This window comes from Cercospora beticola, chromosome 5, assembly GCF_033473495.1.
Source record: "Cercospora beticola chromosome 5, complete sequence".
NCBI lineage: Eukaryota > Fungi > Ascomycota > Dothideomycetes > Mycosphaerellales > Mycosphaerellaceae > Cercospora > Cercospora beticola.
This window is the reverse complement of record NC_088939.1, coordinates 2890956-2914867: the sequence shown is the minus strand read 5'-3', so window position 1 is coordinate 2914867 and position 23912 is coordinate 2890956. Positions and strand designations below refer to the sequence as shown.

Below are 23912 nucleotides of genomic sequence, written 5' to 3'. Positions count from 1 at the left end.
GCAGCAGAGAAGAAGTTCGAGCTTTTCGCAACTTGTGGGTGGTTTCCATTTCGAGATGCCAAGCCCCGACTCGCCGACCGCCGATCGACACTTCGACCTCCAAGCAAGCACATTCCAATGTCGGGAACCTCAAACACAACGCACATCGCCTCTCGGGCAAATCGCAGCGATGGTCAACATTGACACGCTCTTCGAGGACTTTGTGCTCGCTCACGAGGATCCCTCAGGCCCCAACGGCTATCTCTTGGCCACATGCGTCTCGCCTGACCCGCCCAAGCACGACCAGGGACGACTGTACCACTTTCGCAATGGCATAACTGCTGCAAACGCGCAGACTGACCTACGCTATAAGCTGCAATACAATCCGTCGCTGCATTTGGACAAGAAGGAGATCAACACGTGGATCGACATCTTCTCCGCCTACCACAAGTTCGTGGGTACCTTGCTAGCAGCAGAAGAGCTGCAGAATGTCGGCCAGACGAATGAGGCAGACTGGGCACAGGTTTACGAGGACTGGAAGAAGGTGGTCAATACCATGTATCAAGGGTACACTATCGGCGTGCTTGGAGCATGGACGATCCCGTGTCTCTACGTGGCTGTCAAATATCTGCGAGTGTTCGCCATAAAAGCAGACCAAAAGACCGCAAGTCAACGCGAGAGCGGCATGGCATTTGGTGGCATCCAGGAAGAAGACGCTTTCGATCCGAACAGCGCGAACGACAAGCTCGAAGATGCTGCGCGTCAGATCAACCGCATTTTTGGTCTTTGTGCCGGCGACCGGTAAGTCCTTCTTTTGCATATTCCGTGCTTCCGCTGCAATAGTCCCCGTCACGGCATTTATCAGACAGACGAGACCATGTCCCGGCGGAAGCACGAGCACCTTTCCAATGCTGTAGCAACTGCTCATGGTAAGTATAGCAACCCACTTGAGGACTCGCGCAAGTGGGCACTCTATTTCATTGCCACTGCTCTTTTCAAAACCCACTTCAAACTCAACCACATCTCGTTATCGAAGAATATTCTGCGGACGCTCAAATCGCAGAGTGACATGCCGCCCCTCTCACAGTTTCCCAAAAGTCATCAGGTCTCTTTCATGTACTACTGCGGAGTCATCCACTTTGTCGATGAGGACTACGCTGCAGCTGAGCAGTATCTCTCTTCGGCATACAATCTGTGCTACTCGAAGTCGGCGAAGAATGTGCAGCTCATACTGACTTACCTCATTCCCACGAAACTGCTTACCTCGCACACGCTTCCCTCATCAGCTGTGCTGTCACAGTATCCATCGCTAGCAAGGCTATTCCAGCCAATCGCAGAGTCGATACGGAAAGGCGACCTGACCGGATTCAACACAGCGCTGGAGAATGGAGAAGAAGAGTTTGTCAAGCGGCGCATATACTTGACTCTGGAGCGCGGGCGAGACGTCATCTTGCGCAACATCTTCCGGAAGGTCTTCCTGGCTGGGGGTTATGATCCACCAAAAGAGGGCGATACGGGTCCTCCACCTCGCAGATCGAGAGTGTCGACGGACGAATTCGCTGCCGCACTGCAGATGGCAGGAGCAGAAGTGAACAACGGGGACCAAGGCTTCGATTATGATGAGGTTGAGTGCTTGATCGCAAATGCGATATACAAGGTATGTTGGCCTTGTATCGTTTTATACAATTTGCTGGCTTTAGGGCTTGTTGCTGCCTGCCACGGAAGGCGCAATTTTGCCACACCTGCCAAGTCTTGCCTGCTATTAGACACAGAAGATGCGATCCGCGCGACCCTTGCTGACTATTTGGTTTAGAACCTGATGAAAGGATACATCGCCCGGGAACGTCGCATGGTAGTCCTGAACAAGAACGGCGCATTTCCGGGGACCGGCGTTTGACAACATCCATGCCGCACCTCAACCAGTTGTACTCTGACTTAGGCACAAAGAGCATGATTATCGCCAGCCACCTTCGGGTACCATAGCGATAAAGTGAAGGCAACGCCTGTACCATTGCGCCCTCGCTTGGCCTCATGTCGAGCAACATGGGGGCAATCAGTTCCCGGCCCACACCTCCTTCGGCACTGAGCACACTATCACGCCATGCACCCGAGGCTTCGCTTACATGCATCCTTCAATCAACCATGAGTCACTGCGGCTGCCACACCTTTTACCCACCCGTGTCGAGATCATCGGCAAGGATCGGAGAATATGTTTGAGAGACATGTGGCAAGGCTAGCTTTAACGTAACTACACGTATTGCTATATTGGTCTTGAACAATGGGCAGTTGAAAAAAACTTCAGAGTATGCAAGCGATATATCACATTACCGGAAGCCTCTTTTCGTTGCTTTCAACACAGTTTGGTCAGACTTCTCAGAAGAAGATGTTCGAGATCGAGACATGGACGTTGTGTTTGATGACCATAATTCTGATTTCCAATTTATTGGCCTAGTCTCCTACAAGTACAATCGATCGCCCAGCGATCTAAGTCCCGCAGCAATCAATGTCGGCAAGTCGCTGCGTTGGGTTGCGCTTCATTTTCCTTCCCCAAGATCTGACAGTCTGATATCGAAAAGTAGTGGGTTACATTCTTGGTGTCCTTCCCAGCCCCCGCTCCCCTCAAACAAGTCGTCAAGATGACATAGTAGTACAAGAATCCTTCGTGTTCGGTGCAGTTCTTATGATATTTGTGTCATGTTTTCGAAGTCGATTTGCCCAAACGCCGTGCTGATGCTGAAAATGGTAATTATGCTTGCAGAATAGTTGAATGCAGAAGGGTATCAATGATGTGGCGAGTCGTGATGCTGAATAGTGAACCAGGCCGATTGGCCGCCCGGATGATAAGAAGATGCGTAACGAGATAGAGTTGTGAGTCATGAGGCTTGTTGGTAAAGTCAGATGATGATGGCACGAGGGATGTCGCGTGAGTGGCACGCCATGGACTAGGAGCGTGGCGATCGTGCGCTGGAGGTAATGTCGTCGAGGTGGTTCACTGTGGAACGTCAGTAGCCGCCACTAGAGTGTTTGAGTCGGTTGACTTACCCATAGCTACGAACAAGTCGAAAAAAAGTGGCGAACCACCTGCTTCCATTTGCATTTGCATAGTGCCGCTACGCTTGAACGTGCTGCGACTCCGGATGATGAGGGCGAGGTAATGTGCTCGAAGCTTTGAATCGGATGCCGGCGTGTTAGCATAGGCATAGCGAGCTGACGACAAGATTGTGCCGCATTGCACTCCAGATTGCAGTCCTTGCTTCTTCAATGCCAGTCGTTGAAGGTCGGCCAGGCCATAACGAGCTGCCGAGCACTGTACGATCTTAGTATGGCCACGATGGTGAAGCGCAACATGAGAACAGGCTTACGTAGATAACAGTGTCTTTGAGGACGACATGATTGTCAGATGTGCGGACCGTGCTCTCTGTCATCCCGTTCGCGGCATCTCCATCATCAAGAAACCAGCTCTGATGTTTCTTGTCGTACTCAAGCTTGGGTGTGTAGTCGCCTTTGTATAAGTACTCTAGTATTGCTGAAAAGACCTCGGGGAGTTCGTTTGGTATATCGATACGCTTGCCGTTTGATTCGAAGAATTGTTTGCGAATCTGTTGGGCGAACGCAGGGGACTTCGACAGGACATCCTCGTGAGCAGCAAATAGTCTCTGTTCTGATCCGATGGCGATGGTGACGATGGCGGAGTTGAGATTTCTGCACGGTGTAAGCTAGGAATAGATTGCCTGTAAAGAATGACCTACGGTGATGTGGGAGAGCTGGCACTTCTCGGTGACGATTGCGCAGACGGCTGTTGTACGACTGGTTGTATCGTGCTGATGCGTTTCGATGTGCCATATTCTTTGAACGACTTTTGCCTCTTACTGCTCATCGATTTTCCAGCTCGATGCGAAAAGCTGTCTCTGTACGACTTGTCTCTCTTGCTCACGGAAAACATATTGGCTGTTCGTTAGTAGATGAGTTTGGCAAGGCAAGGCAACACAGATGCCTTAGTATGAAAGAGCAAGCACCCAGGACGGGGCGTGGGAGGTGGAGGAGAGGGTGGGTACTTATACTTCCTGCGCCCGGTGCTGCTTAGGCAACACAGCCCGCATCAGGGCCAAACGGCGGCGGAAACGAGGCCAGGCTGGCGTCGGTTTGCCTGCTATGCAACACGGCCGCCCTGGCGTGCGATGCGACGGGCGGAAAGTCAAGCAAAATACGCAGCAGGGTCACGAGTCGACGTGACTGGTCCGCGTAAAGTGGTTGCAGAGGAGGTTGCTGCTAATTGGGCGGGCGGAAACCCGATACTCACGCGAAGTCACGGGACCGACATTTCAGTCGCTCCTTTGAGTCAAGGGCGACGCCGTGTTGAGGGGATCGTGGCTTGTCGCGGATGCGGATGCAAGGGCAAAGCTGTTTCACAGACCAAGCGGATGCCGCGCCCTAGCCTTGATGGAGGATGATCCGCTGGTCGTGATAGTGATCGGGTTGGTACGCGACGCCCCTCGACCGCCAAGCAACTCTGATTCTTGCCACCTCGTGGGTGCAGCTTGGAGGATTCATCGAGGCAACCGGTATGCAAGAGAAGTAGTTCACAAAATTGCTTGCAGATGCACAGGATAATAGGCAGACATGCAGGTTGGTGTGGCTGCTGTAAAGAGGAAAGAGGTTGGTTGTTCTCATGCAAGCGATGGGAAGCTAAGGCAGGTACCGCTGCATCCCTGCAAGACGGCTATGCTCGGTGGCATATATCTTTGCAAGCTGTCTCGTTGCCAAAGAATCCAACAAGAACCTCATATTATTCATTACTCGTCACTCGTCTCATCGTCAATCTATATCAGATGCTATTACCACAGTCTTTGTGTGCTGAAATTCTGCTGTACCCCTCGCCACCATGCATCCGACTCTGTCCGTCACACCGCGCCGCGCTGGTAAGACGGCACGCGCGAAGCATCGCGGAACCCGCCGTGCAATCAGTGGCCGTTCATCCCATTGATGCCGTTCGTGCCGTTGGCCCCATTGGTCGCCTGCGGCAGCTCGATCTTCAGCAGTTTGGCAGAGTTCTTGTAGGCGATCATTTCGAGCTCCTCTCCATTCACCAAACCACTCTGTTCCAGCTCCTGCATCCATTTGCGGCCATTCTCATTCTTCTCAAACGGATAGTCCACGCTGAATAGGACGTGGTCAATTCTCGTATTTCCGAGGATGCACTTCAGCGGATCTAGACTCCAGACTCCAGATGTCGTGATCCAGATGTTCTCGTCCCAAACCTGGAGCAGCTTCCGCTTCTGGTCACCCCACCGGCTGCTGAGATTCGACACACGTTGCAGCATGAACGGAAGCATTTCACCGAAATGCCCAATAATGATCTTGAGTCTGGGAAACTTGTCGAAGAGCCCAGCAGCGTACAGTCTGAGAATGTGCAGCCCCGTTTCCGAGTGCCAACCCCATCCAGATGCGCCCATACTCCGGCTTGCGCCCTCTGAGAAGTTTCCGGTGTACGAATGCATCATGTTGTCGGCAGGCCACGTAGGATGCAGATAGATGGCCACGTCCAGCTCCTCTGCCTTTTGCCACATCACATCGTACTCGTCGCCGTCAAAGTACTTTCCATTCACATGATTGTCAATCATGGCGCCAGGAAAGCCCAGGTCCTTGACACATCGCTCGAGCTCAACTGCTGACTCCTCTGGGTTGCCCACGGGCAGTACTGCAAAGCCCGCGAACCGGTTTGGATGTTTTCTCACTGCGCCTGCCAGCTGATCGTTGCCTTCCCTGCACATCTCCGGACTGGGGCCTCCAGGAGCGCAGGCATGTGAGATGACCTGAAATGTGATGCCACCTTTTTCCATCTCATCCAGCCGAAGGCCATCGATGTCGGTGAGCTTCTCCTTGACTCCAGGTATGGCCTTGAACTGCTCCGAATACTGATCGTCAAACGCATCGAGAACAGCAGTCGAGAGGAAGTGCTCCTCCAGGGCGATTAGCGGAGGCACCATCTTGCAAAGTCGGATATCTCAATCTGGGTCCTGCTCAAAAAGAAAACGCCTATGTCGCGTGGCATGGACCATATTGTACTTGGCTCTCAGCTTGCCACTTAAACCTCGAAACTCGAACATTGCAGTGGTGGATTCGCAGCTTCGGTAACGAGCGGAACCGAAAGCAACAGCAGATTTGCCTGATAAACCACAGCTTGTGCGCCTTTAGGCGTAGATCCAGACGCAATCGTGACTGGCATACCGCAGGTGCCAGGGTTTATCAACACTCCGCCGGCATTGAGGAGCCGAACTGCTGGGAAGTACAAGGAGACAAACGGATGCCTCAGACAGGAAGGTCAACGGCCACACGTGATGAGGATCTGTACAGTCAGCAAACCTCGGCAAAGCCCCGGATCCTCCTCAATACAGCCAGACTCGTGAGCTTCGAGTAGCTTTGGAGCTCTACCACATGCAGCAATTGCCGTGGTTAGCACTGTTTGACGACCGTACTGCCATTTTGCTATAGATCATCGCAAGTATTGTTGTAAGAACCGTCTTTCGCTATTTCCTTGAACGATCACAAAACACCACAACACAGCAACCACCATGTCCGGCTCAGGCAAGGGCTCCCAATACGTCGAATCGCCGTCTCTCGTCGAGCTTCCCATTCCCAGAAACTATGCAGACATCGGCTTCACTGAGATCAGAGTAACAAACGTCCCCGAAAATGCCAAAGAAGTCACACCAGTCCAGCTCGTCACGCTCTACCGCCCCAAGAAATACAATGCCTTCACTCCCACCATGATGCGTGAGCTCGAGCACGCTTACACCCTGTTCGACATCGACGACCGCGTAAAATGCATTGTCCAGACGGGAACTGGCAAGATGTTCTGCGCCGGCGCAGACTTGGATACCGGATTTGTAGGAGGTGAAGAAGCAGTACGGGATCACCGAGATGGAGGAGGTCGAGTGACCATGGCCATCAACAGGTGTCGGAAACCAACTATTGCAGCTGTACAAGGCGCTGCAGTGGGCGTAGGCATTACGATGACACTGCCAATGAACATCCGAATCGCCTACAAGGACGCCAAGATTGGATTTGTGTTCGCCCGAAGAGGACTGGTGATGGAGGCAGCGAGCAGTTTCTGGTTGCCAAAGTTGATTGGGTGAGTCCACCTTTCACCTACTGCGTTGTTGATACATGAAACAGTACTGACAAGATACCTGTAACAGCACCTCCAAAGCCCTCCACCTCTGCACAACCGGCTCCGTCTACCCCGCCTCCCACCCCCTCCTCGACTCCCTCTTCACCGAAACCCTCCCAACCCCCGACGCAGTCCTCCCCCGCGCCCTCCAACTCGCCTCCGAAATCGTAGCAAACTGCTCCGGCGTCAGTCTGCACCTAATCAAAGAACTCATGTACCGCGGCCCAAGCACACCGGAAGCCACACACCTCTTGGACAGCCGTATCGTCTACGAATTATTCACGAGCAAAGATAACAAAGAAGGTGTACGAGCCTTCTTGGAGAAGCGGCCGACGAATTTCACGGGTACGATGCAGAATGATGCGCCTGCTGCTTGGCCGTGGTGGGATCCTGTGGCGACGGGGAATCGACCTGTGCAGAAGGGGTATAAGTTTAAGCCGAATCTGTAGAGGGAAGATGGGGTTAGGATACATATGAATGAAATTTGTTTATGAGTACAGAACTTTTGGTATTTGAATGTTGCTGAGTGCCCCAGTGAATCTATATGCTGAAGGCACTTTGTCTGTGTGGTAGGCTTTTTGTGATTAGAACAATGTTGGCAGATCGCGGCCTGAAGTTGTTTTATGAATACACTCGGGAGGGGGTTGTCTTAACTACCGATTTTATTATGGTAGAGGACATTGGTAACAGGATATCTGCTGTTTCCAACTGGATCCAATAGGCCGGTCTGCAGCTTGTTGCAGTTCTCGTCGTTTCAGCGTGCCTCGAAGCATTCTGATGAGCACTTTCCTTACAGCTGCATCTCGTTGTCGCTTCTCAGTTCGGAACCCTTGCTCTGAGAGATGCTGTGTTCACGCATAGCACTGCTCAGCGATTGCTCGATGCCCTTGCCTGCTCCAGTCTCGGTCCCAGTCTTGCTGTGCTCAGTGGAGCCCGCTGAGGTATCCTGAGCAGATCCCGCGTCGAGATCCATGGTTTCTCCAGCAGGTTTGGCGGTGGAAAGTGCCTTCTGCACTATCAAATCCTCCAAAGACAACTTATCGATGTAGTTGTTTTCCTGTATGAACTTCAAGCCCTCCTCGCTCAATCCCGGTTTCTTCTCTGCCTGCTTCGTGGTCTTCTCCTGAGCTTTTCCATTTTCACCTTCACCGGCTGCTTCAAGTCCCTGCACCACGGAGATGCTGCCGCTCGGACCAGACCAAGCCAAGCTGTACTTGAGTCCGTTCTTCTCAGCCGTAGATGCAGCGATCTTTCTCCTCGTTCTGCCCACCTGCTTCCGCTCACCCTTCCTCAGACCCCTGCCAAGCATCTTCTCGACCTCCTTGTATTCATTCTGCTGTTTCTCGTTTCCTTCATGCCCATCGATCGGAAGCTTAGAAGCCCCTAGTACCTTCGATCCTACTACGGTCCGGATGACCTTCTCCACCTCCCTCTTCTCGTTCCTTCGCTCCTTCATCACGCGCTTCTTCACTTCTCTCTTCGTCTGTCCCTCTGGGACAAGGAATTGCTTCTGATTCCTCTCCTTCTTGTTCTCAGCTAGAATGATCGCAATGGCTTGGTCGATATCTTGCAAAAGCAGACCCTCACGGTTCTCCCAGACCGTAGGCTCCACAGCATGGACCTTGCATTGTTTCCAGATATCCTTCGGCATGGTCGAGACTCTCGAATGGGGCTTAGGTACACTAGCTTCCTCAACAGCTCGACGCGTCTTGTGGGCGTACCGCATCAGGCGAAGAGCTTCATCGTGTTTCTTTGCGGTGAGATACGCGAGCTTGTCGAGACGAGTGAGCATTGCGAGTGAGTATGGCGTCTTCTTCTCCAGCTCAGGAGGCAAACAGCACGTTGCAACATCAACTCCGCGCCAATGCTTTTCGATGCGGTGGATCGACAGAGCGTGGAGTCGAGCTGCTGCTGGCATGTCCTTGGCTTGTTCTGCAGTGTACTTATGGGCGGGTGGGACGCTCCAGAAGGTGGTTCCGCCGTGCATGCCCATTGGCTTCTGCAGGAACTGGCCATTGCTGAGGGCGGTGATCGTGCTCTGCGGTGACACGGTGAGGGTGGAATCTTCGCTTGCTGGAGACAGGGATGGAGCAGAGCTTTGACGGGAGACCGGTGGCTTTTGTCGGAGTGCCAGTACGCTTGGGCTCTCTGCTACGTCTGCCACCATCACGTTGTCGACCATCTCGGGTACCCAATTTGGAAGTGGTTGCTGCACCCACTGAATGCTTGCCATTCTCGCAATGCTGTCTTGCCCAGACTCGTCAATTCTGACACTGTAGATGTACCGGATCGAGGCCCAATAATGCAAACGGCTCTTGGTGTTGGACGAAGCGTCTTCGATGTTTTGGTAGTTGGTCAAGTTATGCTGAAGAGTTTGACGAGTTTTGTGCGAGGCCTCGAGGCTTGCATGTGAAAGGTTACGCAAATAAGTCACCCTCAAAGGAGTCACATGCAAACACCCTCAAGGCAGCAAGCCGAGTCCGTTGTTGAAGTTCATCAGCTGAACGTGATTCGGCGTTGAGAGTGCGCCCCGGAAAGCTCAGAACAGCGTATCCCGAGCTCATTGAGTAGCCGTTGAGGTACCTGAGTGAGGCAAGACGGCCAACTTACCGACTCATATAACACGATCCAGGCAGTGGCGATCGGAGGTTGCCAGCATAAGAGAGTGCCATCTGATCTTGGGACCGCGTGAACTAGCCCCGGTGGCCCCACCGGACTTTCCCCATGTGGAAGCACATCAAGTGAATGGGACTGATACCACTATTGCACAAGGGTGCCTAAGGCTGGTAAACGAGCATGATCACTCGCATGCATAAAAGGATATCTAGAAACTACGACCCGCGCGCCGTCATGGGGTATCTCAGAACTCGTAATAAAAGGAAAGATCATGAATATCGCTCCATATGCCTGTGCGTTTATTGCGCCGATTCATCCAACACCTTCTGCAATGCACTCTTGTCAAGACTCTTCATAATTGGCGGATGTGAGATCTTGATCTCTGGTCCGAAGCCAGGTATGGGTCCCGACTGGTTGATGCCCGGAGGACGTAGCTTGGGTTTCTTGGGTGTCAGATCTCCATCTTCTGTAGATCGACCCGTGCTGCCAGATGCGACACTAACACTTCTGTTCATTTTTGGTGGGCTCACAGAAGCATTGGTATCGGTAACCGTCACGGTAGGTGCGGGCGATGCGCCCCATTTGCCGAACATCCAGCCACCGACTCTGCTGCCGAGCCCAGACTTATTCGAGCTGGGTTGTCGGCTGGCGGCAGGAGGATTCATGCCACTCAGCATGCGATGGCCACTGCCTGATGGCCGTGACATTGAAGCTGACACTTGCGCAGTGGTGTCACTGATCACTGCTTGTGGTGTGAAAGAACGACTACCATAAGGTGTCAAAAGCTGCGAGGGTCGAGACTTGAGCGTATGAATATCCATGCCACGACATGACATTATAGATTCATGCGAAGTGGCACGCCGTAGCATCCGAGGTCGCTCAAGAGCTTGTTGGATTTCGTCCGAGAGTGGCGAGATTGCATCAGAAGTATCATCTCCAGGGGTGTCGTCAGTGTTCTCCCAGTCGAGTTCGTCCTCCTCGGGTATTACTGCTTCGGGAGCCGCCTGTTGAGCGTCGAGCTCGCGCAGGTTCTCCGTGCTGGTATCGAGGATAGAGTCCAGAGAAGGTCGTCCGCGATGTGAAGAGACAGAAGGCCGCTGCGAGTGCATAGGTGCGCTTGTGATGCGTTTCGAGCCTATCGGAATGAACATTGGCGATCCCGGATCCTCTGTATCGGGTGTCGAAGGGCGTGATGACTCCTGTCCTGCATCGCTAAAGACGCGATCGAACACTGAAGAAGCACGATTTGAAGACTGCGGCGAGCTCGGACCGGAGAAGCTGCTTTGAACAGAGTGAGCTGACACGAACGATTGTTCTGACATGTATGACCATCGTTTTTGATGTGACGCTCGTTGTCCGGGCAGGCTTGCCGCGGTTTGCGACAATATGGCGGCAGTGTTCGAAGGAATTGAGAAAGAATGGCGAGGTGTGCTTAGACCAGAGGTCGGAGGCGTGTAGTGACCGGGAGTCAGAGCACCGTAGCGTTTCTTCTTGGGTCTTCGGACGATCGGCGTCTTTGGTGTGTTTGGTGCGTGGTAGTGATGGTGAACATGCAACTCTTGAGATGTGGCTCTTCTCATCTCTTCCTTCAGGTGCGGACGGATGGGCGAGGTAGTCGGGTCGGGTATATCTGCTGCCGAGACGACAGGCTGATGTACAGACAGCTGTTGTCTCAGGGTCTCCACCTCTTCATTGGAGTTCTGCAGCATGTCTCTCAATTCGACAATGCCCATCTGCAGATTCGCGTTGTCCTGGAGGATATCCTTGACAAAGTGCGAGACCACATTCGTCCCGCTTCCCGCGGTCTTGACGGCTGCTGCGCCTTTCAGCCTGCCGGCGGCCGAGTCCAGTTCCTTCTCGACAATGTGCTGTCGTTCCATGCGACCCAGCACTTCCACATGGCGTTCCTTTTCCTCCTTGGCTTCCTGCTCAATGCGTTCTATTTGCTCTTGCAGATGCGATAGTGTTCGCTGAGCTTCCTGCCATCTGCGAAGCGCTGTCTTCTCAGCCTCGTCCTTTTGTTCGAATGTCATCTGCCATGATGCCTGCTCTCTCTCGAAGTCCGCAAGTTGTTGCTCGAGACTCTCCGTTCGCGACTGTAAGTAAGACAACTTCTGAAGTTCCTGTTGAGTACTCCGCAATGTCGTCTGTAGGTTCGTGACCTGGGTATCGGAATCGGCGACAGCATTGTTCAATGATTCGAGTTGGTCCAAGAGTGACCGATTCTCTTCGATAGCGTTGGCGTTTTGTCTCTCCAAAGCCTGCTTCTCCACCTCCAGCGACTGAATCTGTGCGGCCATAGCCTTTCGTTCCTTCTCGGAGTCTTGGATGTAAGCCTCATGCCGCGTCAACAACGCCTGCAGCGAGAATATTAGCGACGACGCCATCTTTGCGCGATTCTTTTCCGGCACGCGCGTTGCGATTCCCTCCTCCCGTCATTACCCTTCGCGTGCAATCTTGCATACACGCGAACACGGTCTCGTGGAAGCCCGTTGCGCGTGTACACCGTCCGCCGAGCCGCACCAGCGTTTGGGAACGTCGGGTTCTGAGTCGACTCACCTTGCCAATCTGCGCGGCAGTCCGGACATCGCGCTCCAGCACCGACAGAGCCTGCTCGTTGTGTCGTAGGTATGCGCAGGCGGCGTCACCGCAACAACAGGTAATTGCTGGCCGGCGTTCTGGAATGCTGGGCACTTGGCCGGAGTCGTGGTAGGCGTCTAAGAAGGAGGTGATTGGATCCGCGTCGACCATGCTGACGCTACCTCTCGCGCGGCCGAGGCAGGAGCACTCATAGTATTTGTAGCAGGAGGAGAAATGGTTGCAGTGTAGAATGTGACGTGCCCGAGAGTGTTTGTGTGAGTTGTCGTTCTGCGCGAGGCTGGGGTGTTCCTTGAGTGGGGTGAACGTCGACGCATCAACAAAGCTAAATGACGCCAAGAGCGCTGTCCTGACCTGTCGTCTGCGCCTCTGACCAAGGCGTGCGTTCGTTCTTCCTACTTCACCTGGTACTAGTCTCACCGCGCTGTAGGCAGTCCACCGTCCAGGTCATGTGCCCGCGTGAGGCGGTGTCGGTGTCTTTTCGTGCTGTGCCCAGCGTGCTGCGGTACAACTGTCAGTCGTGAAGACGTCAGTCGCAACGCTGCAGCGGCCATGGGCAGGGAACACGCCTGGTCGCCGATCAATATTCATCCCGGCGCGATGGGAACCGGTGGTCTGCACAAAGAGCCGTTCCTGGCCCGTTGACAGACGTGTCCTTGTCCACGCCGCAGAATTTTCCACCGCCCGCAAGGACATCGATGCGGCCGCGCGTGAACAGGTGTAGCAACCACAAGTCGCGTCGACAGTCGCGTGTATCAAGTCGTGCATCAGCATAGCATGGCACGGCGGGGGCGAGTGGCGCTGCAATCTGACAGCAATCACAGCGTCGCCATCGTGTGACGACGGTAGATACCAAGACTAGCGCTAATAACGGTGCAGTGGCGAAGTGGACGAGTCTTGTTTGCTACCCAACGAAGACTTTCCGATGAAACTGCGTTTGGTTCAAGCTGCGAGATGGCAGCCTAGCGGTCGTGGCTGAATGCACTTCAGCACTTGCTACTCTGCAGTCAGACTCTCCATGCTCACACACGTCTCCCTGGTCACAAGTACAGCCACAAACAAGTCATCAAGACCATTCGTCCGACCGAGAGCCTAGTCAAACACTCCTCCAAAGCTCTCCATCTCAATCACTCCAGCTCCAAACATACAAGCGCTGAAGAAGTTTTGCAGATATGCCTCCCTCACGCCACTCCCGTGCAACAAAGGCAAGCGATTCGTTCGGCCCAGTGTCCACGTCGTCTTGTACAGACCGCTCGCCCCAATCGCGCCTCCATTGTTAGGCTGTGCCGAAGTGATAAGCTCGCAATGCCTCTTCGTGACGGCGCACACAGGAAATGCCATGACCCAATAATGTGCTGGTCGATCTCTCGGGGCTGCAAGTTCGCCAAATTGGATGACAAACCAGTCGAGAAAATCAGCACCATCTGTCATCGATGCATTGTCCTGGCGCGAAGAACGATCTATGCCTGCTTGGTTCGAGATCGTCATGCGGGTCACTTTCATTCCGTAGCCAGGTCCAGGCGATCTGCACCGTTCATGAAATGAGTTGCCAAAGTCGCGGAAGGTGAGTCCGAGGGTTTCACGTTGTGTTGAGTCCGTATTGGCATCATTCAGCCATTCGAGGATTCGGCGCGAGAGCGAAGGGGTCCAATAGAGGAAGTTTGGATGGTTGGGCAGGTCCGCGAGTTGAGGGACGCATGGTGGCGGAGACGCTTTGTGGTAAGTTGGAAGGAGTGGAGGAAATATGGTCGTGCGCTGAGTGTCAAAGGTCGGTATTGGCACCTGTGGGTGTATGGCTGCCGATGGCGGCTGCAAGTGCATCGCATCAAGACGTGGGCCGCCTGGGAATGGTATCGGCATCAGAGAAAAGGCGCCGTGCGACAGAGATGAGACTGGTCTCTGGATCGGGCGCACGGCTCTTGGGAGGTATGTGCCTCCATGTTCGACGCTGCTCGTGTCCATATCCCACGGGCGTTGCAGCTGCGGGATCGACAAGTGCAGGCCTTTGAGACGTTGAGCAGGCGGCTGCTCATTCTGCAAATCGTTCTGACACTTCCTCTTCAGACTCGGCCGCGCCGAGTGTATCGCATGGAGAGAAGCCTGCACCGGCACTGGACTCGCCATCTCGATCAATATCTCAGGAATGGGCTCAACCGGCATGGCATAGCCTCGATGCGCGGTTCTTGAGACTGGACCAAGCTGGACGCTGCCTTGGTTACGATCGTCCGCAACCCTCTGTGGCATCCTCCAAATCTTTACCTCCTTCTCGTCGTACCAAGGCTCAGGCACCCCATCGCTGGCGACAGCATCCAGTCGCCTCGATGACTCCTGGACACGCGGTAAATGCCTCGCGCGAAAAGCCTTAGACTCGAGTGCATCGAACCGCGCCTCGGTGGAGTGAAGTCGCATTGCGCCAGTGTCGTAATCTGTTTGCGGCGATGGAAGGCTTGTGTTTGGTGTTGAGAAAGCGTAGCGACGCTGCCCGGGCATGGTGAAGGGTGTTTCGTGTTGGCCACCTGATCAGCAGGGTGAGTTGTGCGGTTGAAACTCACGCGACCGTTGAGGAGGTGCTGAAGTGCAGGTGAATTCTGTGCTGCAGCAAGTCAAGCATGACTAACTTTCTGATTGTCACATGCTAACGGTGCAGTGAAGATTTGAGACGGCTACTGCCAGGAACCTCTTGTTTTCGGATGCAGATTGTTGACAAACAACTTCCTTGCCCTGGACCTATTTGTGGGCATCGTCGACGCAATGCTCTGCAACTCAGTCCTGAGACGTTGTTAACTTTTCACATAATATGCCACTATACAGCTTTACAAGAATGAGAACATGTACCTAGAAGTCTAATGCCGATGCTTATGCTTATGATGTCCAAAATGCCCGCCATGCTTGGGGGCGTCGGGCCCGTCGTGCGGCGATGCCTCTCTTCCCAAAAGACTCGGTGGATCCTCTTCCTGCTGTTGATTTTCCTCTTCCTGCTGTTGACTTTCCTCCTCCTGCTGTTCCTCCTCACCACTCCCCAACGACAGATCAACATCAATCTCCACATCCACATCCAGCAACGACCCCGGCGCATCCCCATAACTCGCCAACCCATCATACTCTTGATACACCCTCAACGCATTAACACTCCAATAAGCCTCCTTAAACGCCTCCGGACGCTTCTTCACCCAATCCTTGCAAATCATCCCCGTTTTCGCTGCACAAGTCGAATTCGACGCAAAATATGGTCCAAAACCATGTTTCTTTCCACTTTGCAGCCATGCACCAGAATTCGATGTTGCGTACGGTGGCCAAGTAGTATTCACTGGAATTGTTGAATTCCATTGATTTGCTCCATCAGCCCAATCTCCGCAAAAAGTGGTATCGAATACGATACTGTGATTTCGGAAGTTCTTTTCGATGTTACATGTTAGGTCGAAGCGACTTAGCGGTATGCCCCATGTGCTTGGATCAGGGTTCTTGCCAAGAGGTCCAGTGATAACATCACTTTGTTCGCAGACATCTCGAGGGAAGAAGTAGATTGAGATGTACTTTTCCGTCCATTCTGTGGCGTAGATGCCACCTCCGATTGCGTTGAAACCGTCGCCGTAAGTGTTAGTTTCGAGAGTGCCGATGGAACAGCCAGTGCCTGCGGTACAATTCGTGTACAATAGGGAACCGGAATATTGTTGAGAATATGTCGACTGGTTTTTGGTGTAGCAGCCGGGAGCTGTGTGGAGGGTCATGCGGTTGGCTTGGAATTGATTAATGCCTTCTATGATATCGATCTCGCCATTGTTGGGCCAATCCGGTCCGTATGTCCAGAATGCTGGCCTAAATTACGTATTAATGAGCTTTGCCACTTGCACGTGGACAGAGTGGAACAGGTTGTACTCACCATACACCGCAGATACTAGCCGGCATGTGATCGACATCGACGACAATCAAGCCTTTGTAAAACTTCTTCTTGCTTTCTATTCTTACGCTTGGCCTTCCATCGTCGCCTGATAGGGCATTTGTGCTGTCGACACGCATGATTATGTTATCTGTTGTGTTCTGGATGAGGTTCAGATCTCGACAGTCGGAGTAGGGTCTGTACGATACAGTTCCGTGAGTTGGATCTGTCTCGTTGATGAAATTGAATTTGTCGAAGAATGAGCCATTTGTATCGACGGTAAAGAAATCCGTATCCAGGACGTAGTAAGCGAGTGACTGGGCGGCAAAGATTGTCCAGGCTGAAAGTAAGAATGAGAACCTCATCATGTAGAAGTTTTTCCCTGAATGCTGTAAGTTGCATGTTCCTCGAAGAATGTTTTCGAACCAGAATTCAACCTGGAATTGGATTCGTAAAGATTGTATGGGGTCTTTTGTCGTCAGCAAGGTCGGGTGACCTGGAGGTTCAGCATCTCCCTCTTGTCATGTGCGGCGAAAGCACTCCAGTACCTATGAGCCCGAGAGCTGACAACTGACCAATATAAATGGTGTATCCATAATATCGCGACACGACGTGAAACCGGGAGATGAGATGGTCGTGATAGACCAGGATATGCATCGTACAACAGGGTCTGTCCCATCAGGGGCGTGTCATTGAATGCTAAATAATAGCATGCTTTGCGCCACTGCTGCTCTAGTTTAGTGATCACCAGTGCTTGTTCCAATTCTTGTCTGCAATGCTTGCAGAATACATGCAATAGTCAATGGAACTCGTGGAAGCCGACGCGACTTGACAGACAGCGGAACACAACTGCTTCCGAGCAGTCCGATGAAAGCTGCGGCCCGCGCTTGACCAGCGAATGGTGCTGCAACCACGATTCACCTACAAAGGTGCAAATTTGAGACAACACCTGGCATAGCGCTGTACATCTCAGCGTACCTATGTATACGATCGAATACGACGAATTTGGCAAGCTGCTACTTGACTCGAAAAGACGATTTCGTGTACGCCTTCCAGGTTCGTTGAGAGACGTGCGTGCACTCGGTCAGAATATGCACAACTCATAGTATGAGCTTCGCAGCATTCCAGCACCCATGGCAGGGAAAAGGTCGGGAGGTTGTAGGGATTACGGACGTGTACGCGTTTTGTGTCACCTCGCTCTCACCTGTCAAGGGAAGACATGCGAGTGGGCGCGGCAGAACTGGGACAATTGTTGCCACTCGGCATGTCTGCAGCTCGAGTAAGAGTGAGATCTGCTCCGAGGCATGGGCGTGTGTAGTTCATGCTCGCTCGCGCTCGTTCTCCGGGAGCACAAGTCGCAATGCGTAGTTTTATGAGGGAGAAGGGTGAATCGGAAGTGTATCGCGTTCGGCCATTCTCATGCAATTTGCATGAACAAGCCAGCAATTCAAAAAGGCCATCCGAGTAGTCTTGCAGACGTCGACTGCAACTACCTGTCCAAAGTCTAGATCTTCCAGCGACGTGCCAAGAACGTCGGATGATTGGTTACGGCGTGAGAAACTCAGGCTTTCCGAACGAATGGTAAAGGTCGGGCAGAGGAGAGCGTGGAAAGCGCAGCGTGTAATTCTGTGGTCACAGCGGTGGCCAGTACTCATGCGTCGTAACGTCACCATGTCGGCTCGAACCCAATGGCAGCTCGAGCGAGCTGTACAGAGGCGCTGTGGACATGGTATGCATGCTTTGCTGATTCGTGATGAAACGGCCACGAAGATCTAGATGTCCTCGAGCTCGGCGATGGGGTCCGGGGAATGGTGATGGACCTGGAGATGTGGATCAGAATGAATCTCAAGACCGGGACGAGTGCGCATGATCGAATGCGGGTATGATGGAGACGAACAGTGAGGAAAGACGGGGCGTAGACGTGAAGGCAAACGGGGAAGAAGCTTGTGATTGCCACGAACGGGCACTGCCGCCCAGATCAACCTTCTTTTTTGGCGCAGGCAACGTCACGACGATCAGCGTTCTTGGGTCGCGTTTACCCACCACTCGCAAACGGTACAACACTCGTCAGCGTGGGATGCGCGATTGCATACGCCCGCCCGCCCGCCCGCCAGCAGCAGCGACAGCAGCCTCGACTCCTCCGGCACCCGACCGCGTGAACAGTGAAGAGCGCAACGCCGCGCCCGCCACGGCCGACATTTGGGCTCAGCTTCCGCAGTGCCTCGCCATCAACTCGCTCACCAGACAACGCTCAACCCTGCCCCGCCGCCAACTTTCTTGCCTCATATGCGCGCACCACCGAGACACCGCGACCGACGACACACGCACACGCGCTGCGCCTTCCCTCCCAGTCGCTGCCACTACCCGCGATCACGAGACTCCTTCACTTGCACATGCGAGTCAATGTGTCTGCCGTGACACCTCCTCGACAACCGCACCAACGCCTCTTGCGCGCGGCCTGATGCACCCATCCCCACTCGGCCACATCTAAATGTCTTAACGACCCGCTGCATACTCGACAATCATGGTTAAGCCCGACCTGAAGCACAACTGTACGTCCGGCTTGCACCTGGTAGCCAGGTACATGCACTAATCATATCTCACTCGCAGACTACCAGGACCTCGACCTACCCACGACCGCCTCCGTTGATGATGTGCGCAAAGCCTACCGAAAGCTCGCACTGCAATTCCACCCCGATCGCAATGCGGGCAGAGAGGAGGAATGTGTGCCGCGATTTCAGGCCATACAGGCCGCGAACGAGATTCTGAGTGACCCGACTACGAAGGCAAAGTACGATGCAGACCGACGGAAAGTGGGACTATACCCGACGTCCTTCAGCAAACCCAGTGCGCCGACGACTGGCAACCCTTATGCGGCACGATCGGATTTTCCCCCTCCACCAAGACGAACTCAGCCTGGGACATACCAGAGACCAGGAGCGTCCGCGGCAGGCCCTCAGCCCACCGGTGCTGACAGGTTTACCAATTTCCCGCGTGCAAATATGCCTCCTAGGAAGGACCCAGCTGCAGAACGAACTCAGCAGTTTCGTGCATGGCAGAACATGCAGCAGCCAAATACAACGCCACGTCCTCCTCCTCCAGACGTGCCGCCGAGGCAAGCACCTCCACGATCACCTCAGCCGCCCACGCCAGGCGCTGCTCCGACGTCAGCTCGGCCACGTGCTGCTCGACAAGACACAAAGATGCCAACGGAAGAGCAGATACGAGCTGGCATGCGGTACGGCAAGAGCGGAGGTCCGAACCCAGAAGAGGCCGCGAACCATCAATCAGCATGGCAAGCTTTTCAACAGAATAATGCTGGTCAGCCCGGAGTCAGGAAACAGGCTCAGCGGAAACAGCCCCCTGCGACGCCAAAGAGACCTGGCGGGTTCGATCCTAATGCACCAGGCTCAGACGAGCGAGCGGCACCGCAGTCAAGTCATTATGTGAATCGCCACAAGTCAGACGACTATGGGCGCAACGGTTATCCTCCGCCACCCCCGGGACCTCCGCCAGCCTCGGCAACACAGTCGCCAACGTCGCCGACGACCGCACAACGACCACTTGCGGACCCTCTGCGACCCTTTAAGAGTAGGAGCTCGAATGAGGACGCGCCGTATGCCGAAGGAAACCGAACGAGTACGCCTTATTCGTCGTACATTGGCGAGAAGACCGCTTTCAATGCCGAAAACCTACGACGTTCGGCCAGCGTAAAGGACACGACAAAACTATCGCCAGAGAGCGCCAAGAGTTCCTCTACACGAGCTCGAAGTGTCGATCCAGCGACGAGAAAGAAGCAGGCCGATGCCAACGGCTCTACAAATGACAGGAAAGGCAATGGCTTTTCCGCCGGAATGTTCAGCGACTCAAGCTCAGACTCACAACAGTCTTCTGAAGACGAGGATCTCACGGAAACACCCGAAGAAATGCCACCGCCAGTGCAGCCTAGTACAACATCGAACACCGCTCAACATGGTGGTCCTGCGGCTAGGAACATCAAGACCCCGAAACCGCCCAGTCGATTGTTCACCAAGAATGGACGTGTTCCAGCGCCTGGGAGTGATGCAGCAGCCCATACTGACAGTGAGCAACCGAGCATGCAGGAGCGCAAGAAAAGCGCAAACATGTATGAAACCCCTTCCCTTCATTCTTCTTCAACCCCGTCGTCATTCCATCGCGAGACTTGGATCGCGTGCCAATTTGGCGCTGGTTTTGCGAAGGGTGGTAGGCCCAGCAAAACCAGCGTTCCATCATGGGCAATGCCGAGTTCAGTTTCGCCCGCGACTGGGCGGAGCGTATTTATACCCCCTGATACCAACAGTTCCAACCCTACGGCGACCACCGAAGCTCGCAGAAATGCTGCTGCCACAGCTTTGCTGGTGATGCAACCATCTGTCGAAGAACTGGCTCTCGCAGCTCTCCGGACAGAGCTCACGAAGAGGCAACTTGCCGATGTCGAGCAGCTCAACCAGCTCGATATCACCTTGTTCAAGGCTGTAGTTGCAAAGCTACGCAATGAAGGCACGACCGGCAATGCGAGCTTCGATGCATGTCTTTCTGATATTTTGGCTCGATTTTCTGTTCATGGTGCAGCCTCTCCTAAGAAGCTTGCTGACGACAAACTTTCACACAACAGTTTCTCTTTCCCCATCGACAGCGACACATTCAAACAGACACCTGGCAAGAGCCGTAGCGTCGAAGAAATTAACACGAATTTCTCACCAAATGGCTTCCATGGCAAATTCGAGGGATCTGGCGACTACTTTACGAATCCGAACACCCGACGTCCGTCTCCAACTCATCGGACATCATCCAGGCGTGGTCAGCGCGCGGCAACGACGGACTCAACGCCCGCCAGTGCCCGCGCGTCGCCTATGCCATCAATGCCCCGACCAAATGGAAGTGATACGTCGTTGCCCGGCCCAAGTACGCCTTTCAGCCCTGAAGCATGGCAGAAGACTTTCAGCGACGGTGGTGCATTTGCTTGGCCTCCGCCACCACCGAATCCTCCTGCTTCGACAGCAGCGAGCAGGAGGGGCAGCCGTGCCACCAAGACTAATGGCACAGCCAAACATCCCCATGTGGTACAAGACGATGAGGACGTTGTGTTTGAGGTGGACAAAACTGGTCGCCCTGTACAAAGCACTGTACCGGTCGAAGAGGGCGATGCCATGGACATTGACACCCCTCCACCAGCAGATAAGACAGCTCCCGCACCGCAGGGCACCCCATCACAACCAGCGACTGCGAAAGAACCCCGCCTGTACTCTGTGGAACCGTCGGAGTGGCGGCAGCAACAATCGCAACAGCAGCCGAAGCACCATCGACCGACCTCAAGCTCAACACGCCGGGCTGAGCGCAAGTCTGCTGGAGAAACGAGCTTCAATGTGAATCTGGACGACCTACGCCACACGGAGCCATTTGCTAGGAGCAACGACGGACTGAAGGATATGAACGACCTGGGCTCTAGTCTGCCTTTCGCTTCGAAAGCATCGGCAGCGATTCCCACAGAAAACACACGCCTACCGAGACTGCTTGCGAAGCCGGCCCCAGCCGTGCCGGAAGGACCAACGAGACTCACCAAGGCAAGCTGGATTGCGTACACCAATTCTTTTGCGAGTTACCTTGTTGATTTCCACACTTGGAACAAGACGTATCTCGAGCACTTTGCATCTTTTGAGAAGGAGGCAGAAGACCGCATTAGGAATGATGGATTCACGTGGCTCCAGCAGAGTGGCGACACTGTCAGCGGCATTGGAGGGTTCGGCAGCTACGCACGTTCGGTCGAGGAAGAGAAAATTTCTCGCGAAGCCTGGATCATGGGACGGGACAAACACGCTGAAGCGATCAAAAAGTTTGAGACAATGCGCGAAAGGGTCAGGATGTTGGCTGAATCCGGTACTTTGACGGAGGTTTAGGAGCGCAGGTCTGCCAGGCGTTTGAGGCGTATTTGGAGAGTGAGAGGATCTCTACGGAAGTGGGTCAAGGAAGTGTAGGATCACAGGAAGCATGAGGTTTGTTACAACATTAGCATGGCGATATGGCGTTTGCCGCACCATCAGGGACGGCTTTGCAGGATCATTGACAGGTTGAGCTGACGGGTGCAGTTGCACTGGATATCGGCGGTTGCCTCACGATTATAGAGCTAGTGTCTTGTCCATACTCATACGCCATGCACTTGGCTGAAGAAGAAATAATCCCTACTACGAGAATCTCCTCCCTTCACTTTTCACTTTGCTTCAGCTCTCACATACTCTCGGCAACGGTCAGCATGCAGCAAACATACGGTATCGTCATCGCTGCCTTTCTGGAACATTACAGAAATAGCTCTTCGCACACACCCACATGGCTTGCTACAACTGATGACTCTTGGTCACATCGCTCTTCTCTTGGTGATCGGCACTCTGCGCTCGTTACCTTTCCACGTCGTTTCTCTTACGCGTTGACACATTCGAGCGCATCCACTCGAGTACTCCTCTCCACGAGTCATAACATCTTCTTGAGTTGCACGCCATCGACTCGACCTCGGATCAACACCATGGCGCCCGCCCAAATCCGCGAGCAAAAGGCCAACAAGAAACAGAAGAACAAAGCAAAGAGCAGAATCGTGGTACTTCACTTCCGCCACCCAGAACGACTTGCAGAACTCACTCAACGCCTTTTGGAGACGTCAGAAACAGACACCGAAAACGAGGAAAAGACACAACGCTTCCCGCCTCCTTTCCCCTATATCGACAACGTCGCACTCGCCATCCACACCCAAGATCTCAGCCACTTGGACACCATCCCAGCAGACAAACAAACCGATCTGGTAAGTTTCCTCGAGCAAATTAGTCGAGAATTACAATTTCGATTGCGGAGGAATATCAAATTCTTGCATGAGCATGCTATGCAATTTGATGAGGAGACAACCAAAGCTGTGGTGGAGAAATGGGGTGAGTTGGAGGAATATGATGATTTGGGGTCGGATTTGATGGCGTTGGAGTATTGTAGAGAGGAGACGAGGAGGGAGTATGTGGAGGTTTTGTTTAGGCAGTGTGGGGAGCAGAGGGGGTGGGTGAGGGAGGTTGAGAGGTGTATTTGGGAGCATTCTTGGGGGGTTTGGGGGGTTAGTGAGGAGGAGGTGTGGAGTGAAGAGAAGGGACGAATTGTTGAGAGGTTGGTTAGAAGTGAGGAGGAGGGTGGTGAGGAGGACGAGGGGATAAGAGAGGTGGTGGAGGAGTTGGTGAGGGGGTGGGAGGTTGATGAGGATGGGGTGTGAGAATGAGACGTGCACAAGATGATCAAGTGATGAGCAAGATCAATTGAGCGTCGTACCATATTGAATTGCTTGTATCGCCAGAAATTATCCCTCACTCTGCAACAAGTGACACTTCGCAGCTCCTACGGTTAGCTAATGGAAGAGTCGTGCCACAAAGCCATGTCTGAAACAGGATATTTAAGGGTTACACGATCCCGAAAAGTCCTGCTTGCTCCATGGAAGCAATGGACGCTCTGCTCCCCAACGTAGCGAAGAGTCATGGAAGCGACCCAAAAATCTGTCTGAGCCATCGTTGCATGTTGTATGTATCTTGTACTTCAAATAGGTATCTCCTTCTCAGACAGAAGGTGGACGGTCCTGCCGACGAATTGAACACATGACAAAATTATCCTTAGGAGACATCTCCAAAG

General features: G+C 53.5%; 10 protein-coding genes across 10 annotated transcripts; 4 read left to right on the top strand and 6 right to left on the bottom strand.

Annotated features, from left to right (window-relative positions):
- Window positions 1-169: 169 nt before the first annotated feature.
- RHO25_008415 (uncharacterized protein) lies at window positions 170-1876 on the top strand (the record flags this gene model as incomplete). Its single annotated transcript, XM_023600548.2, has 3 exons — window positions 170-780; window positions 919-1636; window positions 1793-1876. 3 exons carry the CDS (start codon window positions 170-172, stop codon window positions 1874-1876), a joined length of 1413 nt encoding a protein of 470 aa, XP_023449288.1.
- A 1045-nt stretch (window positions 1877-2921) lies between these two features.
- On the bottom strand, window positions 2922-3922 carry RHO25_008414 (uncharacterized protein; the record flags this gene model as incomplete). The annotated part of the gene is made up of 4 exons (XM_023600547.1): window positions 2922-2971; window positions 3022-3286; window positions 3342-3681; window positions 3729-3922. 4 exons carry the CDS (start codon window positions 3920-3922, stop codon window positions 2922-2924), a joined length of 849 nt encoding a protein of 282 aa, XP_023449287.1.
- Window positions 3923-4940: 1018 nt separating this feature from the next.
- Window positions 4941-5966, bottom strand: RHO25_008413 (uncharacterized protein; the record flags this gene model as incomplete). Its single annotated transcript, XM_023600546.2, has 1 exon — window positions 4941-5966. The coding sequence occupies one exon, from the start codon at window positions 5964-5966 to the stop codon at window positions 4941-4943; it is 1026 nt and encodes a 341-aa protein (XP_023449198.1).
- Window positions 5967-6551: 585 nt separating this feature from the next.
- Window positions 6552-7599, top strand: RHO25_008412 (uncharacterized protein; the record flags this gene model as incomplete). Its single annotated transcript, XM_023600545.2, has 2 exons — window positions 6552-7111; window positions 7179-7599. 2 exons carry the CDS (start codon window positions 6552-6554, stop codon window positions 7597-7599), a joined length of 981 nt encoding a protein of 326 aa, XP_023449286.2.
- Window positions 7600-7940: 341 nt separating this feature from the next.
- Window positions 7941-9383, bottom strand: RHO25_008411 (uncharacterized protein; the record flags this gene model as incomplete). The annotated part of the gene is made up of 1 exon (XM_023600544.1): window positions 7941-9383. The coding sequence occupies one exon, from the start codon at window positions 9381-9383 to the stop codon at window positions 7941-7943; it is 1443 nt and encodes a 480-aa protein (XP_023449120.1).
- A 682-nt stretch (window positions 9384-10065) lies between these two features.
- RHO25_008410 (uncharacterized protein) lies at window positions 10066-12517 on the bottom strand (the record flags this gene model as incomplete). The annotated part of the gene is made up of 2 exons (XM_023600543.2): window positions 10066-12123; window positions 12326-12517. 2 exons carry the CDS (start codon window positions 12515-12517, stop codon window positions 10066-10068), a joined length of 2250 nt encoding a protein of 749 aa, XP_023449119.1.
- A 939-nt stretch (window positions 12518-13456) lies between these two features.
- On the bottom strand, window positions 13457-14854 carry RHO25_008409 (uncharacterized protein; the record flags this gene model as incomplete). Its single annotated transcript, XM_023600542.1, has 1 exon — window positions 13457-14854. One exon carries the CDS (start codon window positions 14852-14854, stop codon window positions 13457-13459), a length of 1398 nt encoding a protein of 465 aa, XP_023449461.1.
- A 353-nt stretch (window positions 14855-15207) lies between these two features.
- Window positions 15208-16609, bottom strand: RHO25_008408 (uncharacterized protein; the record flags this gene model as incomplete). The annotated part of the gene is made up of 2 exons (XM_023600541.1): window positions 15208-16180; window positions 16245-16609. The coding sequence occupies 2 exons, from the start codon at window positions 16607-16609 to the stop codon at window positions 15208-15210; spliced, it is 1338 nt and encodes a 445-aa protein (XP_023449460.1).
- A 2156-nt stretch (window positions 16610-18765) lies between these two features.
- Window positions 18766-22159, top strand: RHO25_008407 (uncharacterized protein; the record flags this gene model as incomplete). Its single annotated transcript, XM_023600540.2, has 3 exons — window positions 18766-18793; window positions 18852-20367; window positions 20878-22159. The coding sequence occupies 3 exons, from the start codon at window positions 18766-18768 to the stop codon at window positions 22157-22159; spliced, it is 2826 nt and encodes a 941-aa protein (XP_023448947.1).
- A 620-nt stretch (window positions 22160-22779) lies between these two features.
- RHO25_008406 (uncharacterized protein) lies at window positions 22780-23502 on the top strand (the record flags this gene model as incomplete). Its single annotated transcript, XM_023600539.1, has 1 exon — window positions 22780-23502. The coding sequence occupies one exon, from the start codon at window positions 22780-22782 to the stop codon at window positions 23500-23502; it is 723 nt and encodes a 240-aa protein (XP_023448935.1).
- Between the last annotated feature and the right edge of the window lie 410 nt (window positions 23503-23912).